This window comes from Lingula anatina, chromosome 1, assembly GCF_051362555.1.
Source record: "Lingula anatina isolate TDL-2025a chromosome 1, LinAna3.0, whole genome shotgun sequence".
NCBI lineage: Eukaryota > Metazoa > Brachiopoda > Lingulata > Lingulida > Lingulidae > Lingula > Lingula anatina.
Window position 1 is genome coordinate 56520300 of NC_141767.1, and position 13493 is coordinate 56533792.

The 13493-nt window shown below is 33.7% G+C and overlaps 2 protein-coding genes across 2 annotated transcripts in view; one reads left to right on the plus strand and one right to left on the minus strand.

Annotated features, from left to right (window-relative positions):
* LOC106168546 (myeloid-derived growth factor) lies at window positions 1–7292 on the minus strand. The gene is made up of 5 exons (XM_013547645.2): window positions 7132–7292; window positions 5788–5838; window positions 5261–5404; window positions 4779–4839; window positions 1–1241 (listed from the first exon to the last, which is right to left on the minus strand). The coding sequence occupies exons 1-5, from the start codon at window positions 7267–7269 to the stop codon at window positions 1162–1164; spliced, it is 474 nt and encodes a 157-aa protein (XP_013403099.2). The 5' UTR covers window positions 7270–7292; the 3' UTR covers window positions 1–1161.
* LOC106168533 (peroxisomal multifunctional enzyme type 2) overlaps window positions 7261–13493 on the plus strand; it is a 19959-nt gene continuing 13726 nt past the window's right edge. The window contains exons 1-13 of the mRNA XM_087002887.1: window positions 7261–7424; window positions 8555–8608; window positions 8907–9014; window positions 9141–9200; window positions 9453–9521; window positions 10042–10126; window positions 10438–10502; window positions 10789–10911; window positions 11162–11278; window positions 11896–11961; window positions 12826–12888; window positions 13080–13162; window positions 13413–13491. Of these exons, the coding sequence (XP_086859013.1) occupies window positions 7364–7424; window positions 8555–8608; window positions 8907–9014; window positions 9141–9200; window positions 9453–9521; window positions 10042–10126; window positions 10438–10502; window positions 10789–10911; window positions 11162–11278; window positions 11896–11961; window positions 12826–12888; window positions 13080–13162; window positions 13413–13491 (1033 nt within the window). The 5' untranslated portion in view covers window positions 7261–7363. The remainder of the gene's footprint in view (window positions 7425–8554; window positions 8609–8906; window positions 9015–9140; window positions 9201–9452; window positions 9522–10041; window positions 10127–10437; window positions 10503–10788; window positions 10912–11161; window positions 11279–11895; window positions 11962–12825; window positions 12889–13079; window positions 13163–13412; window positions 13492–13493) is intronic.

Genomic DNA, 13493 nt, shown 5'->3' on the forward strand with positions numbered 1-13493 from the left:
TTTACAGATATGCGGCTCTACACCCTCTTTATTAATCTCAAATGTCTTCCCGCAATAAATTTCTTAACCTAGGCTTTTGCCAAGAAGCCCTAGTTAGGCATCTGAACGAGACAAGCTACTTCATATCTAAACACATATGGAGGTTAGAAAACGGAGAAGCTGGCAGGCATCGGAATCAAGGCTCGTGGTACCCAATAGATCTTTTAAAATAAATGCAATACTGTTATCAAAATACTATTATATTTTCGTTGTTACAGGATTCGCCGTGTTGGTTATAAAGGTAACCATCCAATACCAACTTTTTGTATTATATACGACAAAAAGAATATTCATATTAACAAACACAACTCTGTTATATATAGGAAAATTGTTAGGTACAGACTAAATTGTTCCCTAAAAATACTTGACTTTCCTGAATACCTACCAAATATTACTGATTTACATTTAATTTTCATTTTAAGTAGTTAGGAGAAAATAAATTACCTCTTTGTGGCTAATGCAGTAATAACTCAAAACATAGAATCAACATCTAAAACATTCCTGTTTATAAGGTCAATGTCCAGTGGTAACAAAAATACAGAAAATCCCATAATTCATTAAAGCTCTAAATGAGTTAACAGTGCAGTTAAGAGAAAATTAAAACTGTAACAATTTGCATAGAAATATACACATCTTTAAAAAATATGTACCATAATTTCATTAAGTTGAGACAACTTCAAATATAATTTAGATAGAATAGTCTTTGGCAAAATAATACTCATTCCAACTTTCCATAAACGAAAAAGCAAACAAACATAATGAATTCTTATATTCTTGCCAATTAACAATATCCCATCTAATGATTAGAAAAAGCATCCATGCACTGAAATAATGTAAACTACTGTACATCTGTAGACATAACTGTAGACAAACAAATAACAAACACATAAAACTAAAGCAAACTCTAGTAAGCAGTCCAGAAAAAGTAGTAGAGTAGCAACCTTTTTCTCTTGTCCACATTTGCAAGTTTATCCTCCAAGGACAAAGTTAAAAATTTCATAAAGTACTCCATTCATTTAATTAGGCATTCATGATGTCTCTGATAACTTTCTTCAACTGTTGATATTTCTTCTGAAACAGGATGGGAATGTATCGTGTCTTTGTGGTACTGAGGGGTAGAAATCAAAGTTCTGACTTGCCCAGTGTGGCATGAACGGCTACCTTGGTCAGCTGTGACTGGAATTTGCCATCTACATGTTTCACTGAAAGTAAAATATGTACTTTAGAAAATAACTAAAAATAATAAAAAATAAAACAACAACAAATAAAATCAAGTTCTGAACCAAAATAAGAAAAATCACTTTGGTTAAAAAAATAACTACTGCTCATACATTTTTGGTGGCACAATTAACACTTGTGGGACAGAGTCCAGGTCCTAAATAAATAACAGACTCATAATTAGGAACTTGCTAGTGTAGATTTTCCATTTTTTCAAAGAAAATAAGGGTCTTATTTGCCTTATCTATGACCGCCCTGGAAACAGGGTCTTGGTTAAGTAAAAAGGAAAAATCTTGGCTTCATCGCAGGGCAATTTGCCAATGTTTTCTCCTGGTTTATCCTACTTCAGATGAAATCTCTCCATTGAATTCCCGCATTTTTCTGCTTTATTATGCATAATTTTCCACTCTATTACTTGTAGTGGAAAGCATGCTAAAAAACTTCTTCAGACACAAAGGCTTGGTCCTTGATTAACAAAATCAATGGATAAGGCTGAGTGAAAATTGCCTGAGATACAAAGTGATGTTTTGCAATACACATCCCCTTTACATTGACTGATATGCACAAATTAAAAACGCCTTCAGGCTTCTACATTTGATTGCAGTGTCTCTTAGCATACACAATACTATCAACATAAACTACTGCAACAGTGGAATAACTCACATGTTATATCATACATATTTGTTTGACCATATCAGTACAGATAACTTAAAAAATAATTTTCATGGGACACTAATGTTAATATTAGACACATTTCAACAAGATCACTTTAAACTTTTATAGTCTTTACTTCTGCTAGATGAAAAATCTAATACTACTCAAACATTCCTCTATTAAGCCTTTACTTATCTGCAAAATGAGTGGACAACTTTTTTTCTCAACCTTATTTCCTACACATTTAGTTCTCCACCCATGTCAAGTGCATCCCTACAAAGATAACTGATTAAAAGCCAATTAAACCAGACAGTAATTGATTAAGTTATTCTGTTTTATAAAATTGTTGTTGGCAGCCAATCTTGTTACCTCTTCCTGGGGTAAAGACATCAGTTCTACTCTCTCTGACATATTTACCTGGCAAAAATTTAGTTGGACCTCATCTTAGAAAATATAGTGAAGGTTAAATACAAAGTCAAAAATATTACTATGTAGATAATTGTAGTGACAGCAAATTCCATCAGATTTAAACTTCCACATGCCTACACATACTTATATGGGGGCAAAGTTAACATATTTTACATGGCATTACACAGTCCATGATGAATGATAATGACAAAGCATTGGGACAGTTGAAATCATGAAGTAATAGAGGTCAATTACATTACATTTACACCTGCAATGAAAAAGTTAACCTTTACGGGTCACTTTTTTCAACTTAATCATTCAAATTCTTAAACATGTTATATTGAACCAAGTTTAAGTATCAATCTAATTGCATAAAACATATTATACTACATGAACCAAATATCTCCTAGAATCAAAAATGGAATTTATGTAAGTTTTTATTTACAGAAATTACTATTATATGGTCTGATAAAATGGTCCGATTACATGGTCATATCTAACCAAGCAGCAATGTGCATGCATGTATATGGTTTCATATACTTTCATGTAGCACCCTTCCTGACCTCCCTCACAAAACAACAAAGTCTTATTTTCTGGAAAAATTAAGCACTGGTTAACTTCCAGTACAATAGCAAACATTCATTTCCCACCTGCTGTCAGGTTCTCACAATCGATGAATAATTTAATAAAAAGTCTGACTGAGTAATGGTTGAAATGTTTCCAGGAAATCTTTATGTCAAATTTAAATACCCTGACGAATACATTCAGTATGTATTCATTGTACAATAGAAGGAACAATTATTCCCTTGTCCATGGTACAGTCACATTTGACTTTATCCAAAGAACACTGCATCTTTCTTCCATATAACTGGTAAATATGTAAAAATACAGATCATACAGCATTAATAAAAAATAATCTAGACATACTAAAAATTTATGAAATTAACACCTATATGTTTCAAACCTTCTCAATGGATGTATTATGGTTTTAAATAAATCAGAAAAAAAGCCATGTCATCTCCATCACCTTGGTCCAAAACATTGTGTCAGGAAAACCACAAAAGAAAGCCAATGCCAAATCCCAGTATTAAGTTTGAAAACAGGACACATCAGCCTGTCTGAGAGCTTAATTGATGCTACCAATAAATAACTTTATTTACTGACAGAAACACTCTTCAATTACAGCATTAGGCAAATAACAGAAATAATTACCACAGAAAGAAGACATCAGTCTTACCCAAGATGAAATTAAGAACACTCAAACTATCACTGGATCAAGGAATCCATGTCATCCATTAACCATTTCAAATAAAGGATCCTTGGTCAAATATGATTTCTTATACAATCATTAAATCGTCACATAGAACTGTCATAACTGTTTAACACTTCATTGGAAAGGAAGAGGACTCTAGTCTACACCAACAAATCTCAAAATTTATATTCAAAACTTACTAATACCAAAAGTGAATACACTGCCTGGAAAATAAAAACACATGAACCACCATTTTTTTTAGTTTTCATCACTTGAATGGGAGAAATGGTCTTTTTCTTTACTTGTTAATTAAGCAGAATTTATAAGTTAGCACCTGAGTTGTATAGTTATGAACAGTTTTCATCTTGTCTTTTTTTCTTTCTTTTACTGATTCAGAAGACATTGGAAAAACATCCTAATACCTATATAAACCTGAGACCTACAATTAGGTAACAGAGGGTGCAGGATAAGGTTAAAAGACAGGCTTATACGTACTGATGGACTAAGTGCTGTTTTAACATCTGTTATCTTTATTTTCCTAATGGGGTTGAATAACATAACACACAGAGATGATGCACAGACATGTTGGAAAAATTTAAATCCATACTCTACTTCCATTAATGATTACTTCATTTCAACTTTACTTAAATCTGAGGCTGCACCAGTCTGTTTGTGTGGTCTTCACTACCACAGCAGACTAACATTTACTAAAATTTTATAACACAGCTAACCTCAGATAAACATAAAGCAGAATCAGTCATTTAGCAAAATCTACTTTAAATTGTGTAGTAAAATACATCCCATCTGCAGAAGACATAATAACGTAAGTTAGGTTGTCCAATTTGTGCTTCCATCGATTGGGAGATTTAAGTTGGATTACATTAACTACAGTTTTGCTTTGGTTCATCAAAAATATCATAAATGCAATAAGAAAGAATAATGAGAAAGGGATTTCAATATTTATTTAAAATGAAAACATTTTTTTCTGTGAAAAATGAATTTCTTGTTTACTTGTGAAAATTCTGCAAATTACATTTTACTGAAGCTTTGTGCGTTGTTTTTAACAAGAGTTGTATTTATACAATGCAATGGCATTCTAAACCCTTATCAATGTTTCAAGTACTAAATCAAAGTTCAAATGAGAAATTACACATTTAACTACGGACTCATTTGGGGGTCCAAATAACACTTTAAAGCAAAAGGTTACCTTCATTTTTTTGAGTGTTGACTTCCAACTCCCCTGGTCTCAGTGGCACTTTGCCATTACCCTGGAAACACAAAGAAATCAATAAGGAATAAAACAAAACAAAACCCAAATACAGCAAAATCATTTCTTCTCAATAATTTCACAAAATTGCAGTTACAATTTTTCATAGATTGAAAATGATTAACTTTGCACTGTGCAATTGCACTAGAAAATGAAAAACATGTTAATAAAGTTATTTCTTTCTTGCAGATTTGCTTAAGTGTGATTTGCTGAAGTAAACATACTTTAGTGGAAAGATACCTCAATTTCATTGAAAAAAAACAAAAAAAAAACAGTACACTAATATTTACATGTCAGATGTAGGCCTACAACATTTACCCTTTCCTCATATAATAATGAAATAATAATAATAATAATAGTAGTAGTACAACTTCTACTCAGTTTTAAATGCATATTTTATTAGAAAAAAAGCTTCTACTCACAAAAGCTTCTCCAGATGTAACTTTTCCTCCAGAGATATGCAAGTTGAATTTTTCAAAGAAAAGGTATGATGTTGCAGAGGGTCTTTCCACAGAACAGGAAAGGGAGGTTTTGTCAGAGGATTTCTCTAAAGTCATCACCCATGACTGGCAAAAAAATGATATTTAAAACTAGTTTTGATTTATGAATTCATCCAAACAAACCTTTTCTTAAAACAGACAGCCAAGTAAGTGCTACTTCTAAATTAAAAACATTATCTCAGAGAGTGCTTTTTTTGTTTTGGTTACAGTAGGTAATGAAACACTATTCTAATGCTAGTACTATGAATGTGTCAGTTGTGAGATTTACATTCTAACTTATTGGATAAACTGTTGCAAACTGGATGGATAAAATTCTGAATGTGACAGTTGTGACATAAAAGAGAACAGTTTTGACTGCACATACAAGTGTGATGCTTCATGGGATGGGTATGCCTTTTGCTGAAGAAAAAGGCTGATAAAAAAAACAGAATTGTGAAATAAAAAATTACCTCTTTAGTGCCTCCTTGACAGGAATATGCAAAAGTACAAATAAATTCACCCTGAAATACAAATTAAAATCATTCTCCATCAAATCATACTGACTTATTAATAAAAGTCTAAAACAAGTAGTGGTTCTCATTGTTTATAAAAGGGTGACATTTAAAGATATGCATGTTAGCTAATACATGTTATCAATGTAATTGCTTTGTACTGTATGAAATTGTATGTGTCTCAACATGCCAGCATATTTTTTCTGTATGGTATAAATGCAGAATAACATTGTTAGTCCAGGGCAATTGGTCAGATTTTACAGGCATTGCATATTGCAGACTAGTAAGAGTGGATACTGTTCATTTGACTTACAGCTTGGCAAAGCAATATATTGTGCTTAAATTGATAACTTCATTCACCACTCTGATGTTAGCAGTATGTATGGGTATGTCCTGGGTTTAAAGAGGAGAAAGGGTGTGGGGAAAAACCTGTGTGGTTGTGGTGGTGGAGGAATCTCAGGCACAGAGGAAGCAGAATGGGTCATGTGTGATACTATGTAGGGTGATTGGTGTGAAAAGAAAGGTGCCCTTGGACCTGATGGTAAGGTGAAAGGAGTAGGTGTTGGGGATGAGACTGAAGGAATTAAGGGCAAGACTGAAAATGATTCTGTTCTAGGGTTTAAGGATAGAGGAGAAAGGCAAACTGGGGAAGATGACATGCTCATAGATGGTGGTGAAGCAGTTTGAGGGTGGGGATGTGGCTGAAAAAAATGTTGGAGAGGGGGTGAAATTAATTCATGATAGGAGTTTGGGAGAAGAGAAAGATGACCAGTGTCAGGGCAACTGCCAAAAATAATATTCACCTGGTACTGATAGTAAAAATATAGCAGTTATCAAAGCAATACACAAAGCAGCTTTTGTTGCTTGACAGGTAACTGCATGGCTCTAATCTGAGTTACATGCATGTTGTTTGTTTCCTAACTTTTTATTCAGTTTCATTGGGAATTACCAGGAATAATCATAAACAATCTCATGCGACACAATTATGATTACCATTTTGCTTTAATCCTTTACATTGTCAATGGTCTAATTCACTATGCAATTAGGTTTAATTAGAACTGCTTTTTCTGAACTCTGTAGTACTAGTACTTTCATACATCAAACCTAAGTTGGTATCTTAAATGTTGTGGACGACATATTTACAGGATATGTAAATGAAGGAGGCTCACACCAGGCAATTTAATCCATACTTGAGGTTTCTTTTTATTCCAATTGTTTTATTGAAAAAAAAAAGCCACATTGAAATATGAAGTCCTGAGTGTAATGCTGGCACTTTTAAGTTAAAACTAAGACCTCACTCACCCAGCTTTCTTCAAATATTTGTGGCTTCCCGCCCGGTTTAACATCAAAATTTATCACTTTAGGCAGTTCTTCGTTTAGACCAACAGACCAGAAAGAGACGAAAAACGTCAAAGTCAACACAACATTTTCAGTCCACATGCTGCAGCTTCCGGAAGTGGCGTGGCTGAAAAGTAAACACCGATCATCCAATCAAATTGCATTTCAAATATAGGTCATCCTAAGTAGAACAAGCATGGCTGACGACAGTTTGAGGTTTGATGGCCGAGTGGTGCTTGTGACGGGTGCTGGCTCAGGTAATTTGACATTAATTTCTTTTTCTAGTGATGCGACTAGTTTCATGTGAAGATGTAGATGTGTAAGTAAAACGGAATATTATTTTTATTTTTGCTGAAAACATCAGATCTTATATTGATTGTTCTTTGACAGGGAGGGCAAAGTGCAATACTAGCATAAGATAAATGTCTCTACATTTTGACTTCATTTTTCTACAATTTAACATTGGCGATTGCATATTGTAAATTTTTGTTAACGTTGAAAAACACAATTCTCTCTGGATAAAGAAAAGAAATACCATAAATACCTTCATAAAGTTGGACAAATTTAATTAAAAGGAAAATGTAGATTTTAATAGGGTAATCAGCCTCCAGCAGTCCTGTTTATGTTATGGATAGAGTTTGAATGTACAGTTATGGCAGATTTACATGATATCATCTTCAACTTCCACTGACATTGGGTCATCTTTGCTACAGTTTTTGACCTAAGATGCTACATAGTATATGCACCTGTAGGTATTTATACTGTACTAGCTAGTACTTGGCATGTACACCATGTATACAGTGTACATGTAGTACGAAAGGTCACCCTAACGAAAAAGTCCTATAGGATCCTATAAGATCCTATAGGATCCTATAGGAAATTGGCCCAAATAGAATAATTGCTATTAGGTGGGAGTGCTGGAGAGAAAAGAAATCAGAACAGAAATGTATTTGTGTTTAATTGTGTGCATGCATGAGTCTGCACATGTCAGTATAAGCCATTGTACATGGGTGCATATATACCTGTATGTAATGTAGGATTTTTTTTAATGATTTACTTACATTATGAAACCAGGGGCGGATTTAGGCCGTCTTCTGGGTCTTCCAGAAGACGGTCAGATTTTCAAGTTTACATTGACGGGTATCCAATTTTTAATGTTGGAAGACGGTCAAAATTGGAGGATGAATCAACAAAGATAATTTGGAAGACTGTCAGTATATAGCTCTGGATCCGCCCCTGGAAACTGTTATTGTTTTAAAGAAAAATATTGGTATTCAGGTTCTTTTAGCTTTATCTTATGCATATCCACAGCAATTTAATTAATTATGTAATATACCACTTGATGAATATTTGAGTATCAAGTATGTATGTTCTTATCTTTACAAAGGTCTTGGAAGGGAGTATGCCTTGGAATTTGGAAAGAGAGGAGCTTCAGTTGTTGGTGAGTCTGTATGCAGACATGTATTACTGTTCTTAACACCTACTGAGCTTTAAAAATTTTGTTTGGTCCTCACCCCAGGAGCAGTATATGCACGTTATGCCAGTGTGATCTGTTTTACAGGTTTCTGAAATAGGACACTCGTAATTAAATAGGTGAAAACAGGAAATTGTAATTCTGATTTAATCATTAAAAATTATGTGAAGCAAGTTGACAGTGAAACACATATTGATATTTTTTATATTATAACCTATTAAGATATACTTCAATCACTGTTATGTATATACTGGTTTCCTTACAGTCAATGACCTGGGAGGTGACATGAAAGGTGGTGGTAAGGGCTCTGCTGCAGCTGACAAAGTTGTTGAAGAAATTAAAGCCATGGGAGGAAAAGCAGTTGCTAATTATGGTATGGACAAATTTCACCGTTTAACCATACAGTTGTTTTTTTTTATTAAACTTTATGTTTGGACAAAACATTTCTTTATAATGTGAAAACACATTTATATTGAAGGATTTATTTTGTTTTAAACAGATTCAGTGGAAAATGGTGAAAGTGTTGTGAAGACTGCCTTGGATGCTTATGGTAGAATAGGTAGGGATTAAACTTGTGTGTAACTTATGCTATTGTGCCATAGTGGGGCTAAGTTCATTGAAGTTTATGTAAGTGATTATAGATATACATGTGGTGGGAAACGCTATGCACTTTGTCCTTGATACACTATTGTAACACTATATGGTGACTTATTGATATCAGGAAATGACAAGGTAATGATATCAGGTCAAATGTATTTATTGCTTTACTTATGTTTTTATTTAAATAGATGTTTCTTGATTTGTTTTTCAGATGTAGTCATCAATAATGCAGGCATTTTGAGAGACCGTTCCTTCCCCAGGATAAGTGATGATGATTGGGGTAATTAAGTCATGCTCTAGGGTATGGGATTTAATATCAAAGAGAGGAAAGAGGACAAGGGATGCTGCAATTAAAAAAACATTCTACATTTATTAAATATTTAAAGAGCTTGTAGTTTGTATTTTCTACAGACTGCTATCAAGATGACAATATAATATTAAAGCTTTAAAATAAAAAGAACTGCTATGACTTAACCACTCCAAAAATTTGTGGATAAAACAAACTGATCATGAGGGTCTGGATCAGACATGAACTTTTTCCACGGAAAAGTGGAATTCCCCATTTTTTATTCAATTCTGATGGTTTCTGAGATTCAAGGTTAGGTGTTGAGTCCCATAATAAATGTTCAAAGGTTTTTTTTTTGAAACCTAGGCTCATGTCTGTGTATTTGTTAAACTATGTAAAAGTCTTTCAGTTACCAGTTATCATACTTTTACTTGAATTTGTTGAGTTGTTTTTCATTCACCAGATATGGCATATTGAAATCATATTCTCTTAAGTTAAAAAATTTTATAACCAGATATCATCCAGAGAGTTCATCTACGGGGTTCATTCTCCGTCTCCAGGGCAGCATGGCCACACATGAAAAAGAACAATTATGGCAGGTAGGGATCCACTGTCATTGCACCAGTATATACATTGAGTAATGCCTTTTAGAAAGCCTTGTGTTAAAACATGATTCTTGAGTGTAGTTTACAAATGCATGGTGATCATCTATCATGCTATGCATTATGCATAGTAAGATGAACTCTCACATAACTTGAAGTATGCCATATTCAAAATGCTTGTATACAATTATGTATATGATGCATATATGTTATTTTAATATACAGATACATAAAGGTATAGTTATTCCTCAATCAAGGAAAGCACATTTTTGGTGATGTACTAGTAACTATTGCTGACAATATTTCAGGTTTATTTTGACAACATCATCTTCAGGATTGTATGGAAATTTTGGACAGGCCAATTATTCAGCAGGTATACATCAGCACAAGATTTTTTAGTACTATTTACAACATTACTCATCCACTGTATGTGATATTAAGGCTCAGCCTTGATATAATTTGCTCTTGTATGGGGCATACAGTGGAAGGCAAGTAGTTGTAACTTATATGCTAAGTGTTTGAAGTGCCAGCCGAGGTATAATGTTAATTAATACAGATCTTTTGGGAGTATTCTAAAATGTATCTTTTAAAATATTATTGAAAGTCAAGCAAATGTTCAAGTCGATTGTTTTGAAACAAATGTTCTCATTTTTTTGTAGCCAAGATGGGTCTAGTTGGTATGGGCAATACAATGGCCATCGAAGGGAAGAAAAATAATATACTTACAAATACTATTGCACCAATGGCAAGTTCTAGGATGACCAAGAGTGTAATGCCACCACGTGAGTTTCTTTTAGTAGCATGATAGTAGTAACATGATAGTCATGATGATGTTACATCTTTATGGGCAGGTTAATGAAAAATCAATTAGTTTTTAACTACCAGATCTTATTAAATTTTGTAATCTTAATCTGCTTAAGCTGAATTTGCTCTTGATAAAAACCACAGGGTTCAGAATTTTTCACAGTACTAGTGCTGAGCACTCCAGGACTTTCTGAAAACTTTCTCATATGTATAACTATATCATTCCAGCTGTATTTGAGGCACTGAGTCCGACATATGTTGTTCCACTGGTGGTGTACCTGTGTCATGAAAGTTGTGAGGAGAACGGCGGGCTGTTTGAGGTGGCTGGAGGGTGGATGTCCAAATGTAAGGAGAACCGAAGCTGGTTTTACAAAGCTCTTTTCCTGAATGAAACCAACAAAGATGAAGACATGGCCTTTTAAGAGGGTTTTTAAAGCTATTTATAGAAGGTTTAAAAAGCCATTGCTCATTGCTAATGCATTACTTAAATCTTGGGGAGAGGCCTAATGATGCAGTCTGGCTCATACATGTAGTAATTGAGTGTGCAATGTAGCCACTAAATTATGCCACATATACAGTGAAGTTTAACCTACCCCAGGTTAACCTCCATGTCATGGAGATATTAATATTATAAATGCTTCATAGGTATTTTAAAGTAATGTTATTAATTTTCTGGAGTCATTAGTGCCATTGTTTGTGAGTAGAAACTGTATTTATTTTATGTTCAACAGTTCTGCATATTAGTTGTTTTAGAAATGAGGACTGATTTTGAAAATTAAAAGTAACTAAATGTGTTCTCTCAGACAGACATGCACTGTTGTGGAATCAATAGTGATGTGCTGTTAAATGCATATGAATAATGTTATTGTTGCGATTATAATGCTATTTAATGCATATACGGTACCTTGTATGTAAAATGGTTGTGCATATCTGTTGACAGCTACTGTTACTGTTATTTCTAGTGCGACTTGAAAGGACACAGGGTGCTTTGGTGAGAACAAAGGATGGGCCACTTCCAGCAGAATCAGGTAAGCTACAGCTTTTTTCGCCTTTTTATATATATATATATATATGCACGTCCACGATACTGGTAACAGCAGGGGGTGATCATCTTTAAAAGTCTGTCAAAATATTCCTATTCCTATGCAATGTGGTTGCTTTAATGCAAAAGGGGGTGGATTTGTCTAATTATTACAGACAAATTTATGTTTCCAAATATTGCTGTGTATTTTAAATTTTTTAATTCTTAGCTGAAAATGACGCTAAAACAGCCCTTAAATCTGGGACACAGAATTACCAGTCTGTTTTGCAGCTGTACATTATGGAAAAGAAAGCTTTCAGAAAATTATTGGCATGTTTTTTGTCATATCAGGGATCATTTACGGCACACACACTAGAGAAAAACAAAAATTACTCTTCATCACAAGTTTTGTATGTATGTATGTATGTATGTATGTATGTATGTATGAATGATTGAATGAATGAATGAATGAACGAACGAACAAACGAATGAATGAAATGTTCCTATTGGTAGAAAGCTTTAATTTGAAAACAAATTGTAGTTTTCAGTTTCGATAATAAAATTGATTTCCATTTACCAAATCTGTTGATTAAAATGAAATTTATACCACTGCATACTGTTGCGTTAGGTGCATGAAATTGTTTTGGTATTATAGGTTTAAAACATGTGGCATTTGAATTAAAAAAAAAATAATACCAGGATTAAGTGATTTTTGCCCTTTGGATGATGGTCTTTTTGCCAGATTGCTACAACCCGTGTCTGTATTGTATTAATTGTATTGTGTAACTTCGTTTTTTAATAGGAGAGGGCAACTTATACAAGTTAGATATGATTGCATATGTCATATTTTGCTGTTTTTTTGTGCTTTTAGTTAGAGACAGTTGGGAGAAAATATGTGATTTTACAGATGCTACTTATCCAGTTGCAGGTCCAGGTAATATAAATAATGTTTCTCATTTGTTTTTTTGTGTTTCATCAATGATGTCATTTATTAGGTTATAGGTCTTTTTTCTTGTTCACTTTTTACTGGTGTATAGTGCTGTTACTTTGCATGAAAATTAAATTTGATGCCAGTACTTTATTATTATTATTATTATTATTATTATTGATAGCATTTGTTTTCAGAAAATACCATGCTCTTGATGCAGAAGTTAGAAGAACTGAAGGCTGAAGGAGAGCAGAATTCAGATAACTCTGAGAAAGGCTTGGTAAATATACCCTTAGTGTCAGGGCACTACAAAGCTAGTTTGCTCACTATACCTTTCTATTTGTTAGCTTTACAGTGGTATGGCTGATGTGGGTTATATATGGAATCAAGATCGAGCTGGCAATACCGGAATCTAGAACCTAGGTAAGGTAAATAGAAAAATAACCCACTGCCAAAGTGTTTACATGTTGCACTGCTATGATGTGAACAGATAATTAAGTAGATACGCCATGTTCTTTCTTCCTTTGTAGACCAGCCTGATTGGTAAGAAAATACCTGCTCAGTCCTTCACGTACAATGCAGATGATGTGATACTGTATGCACTTGGAGGT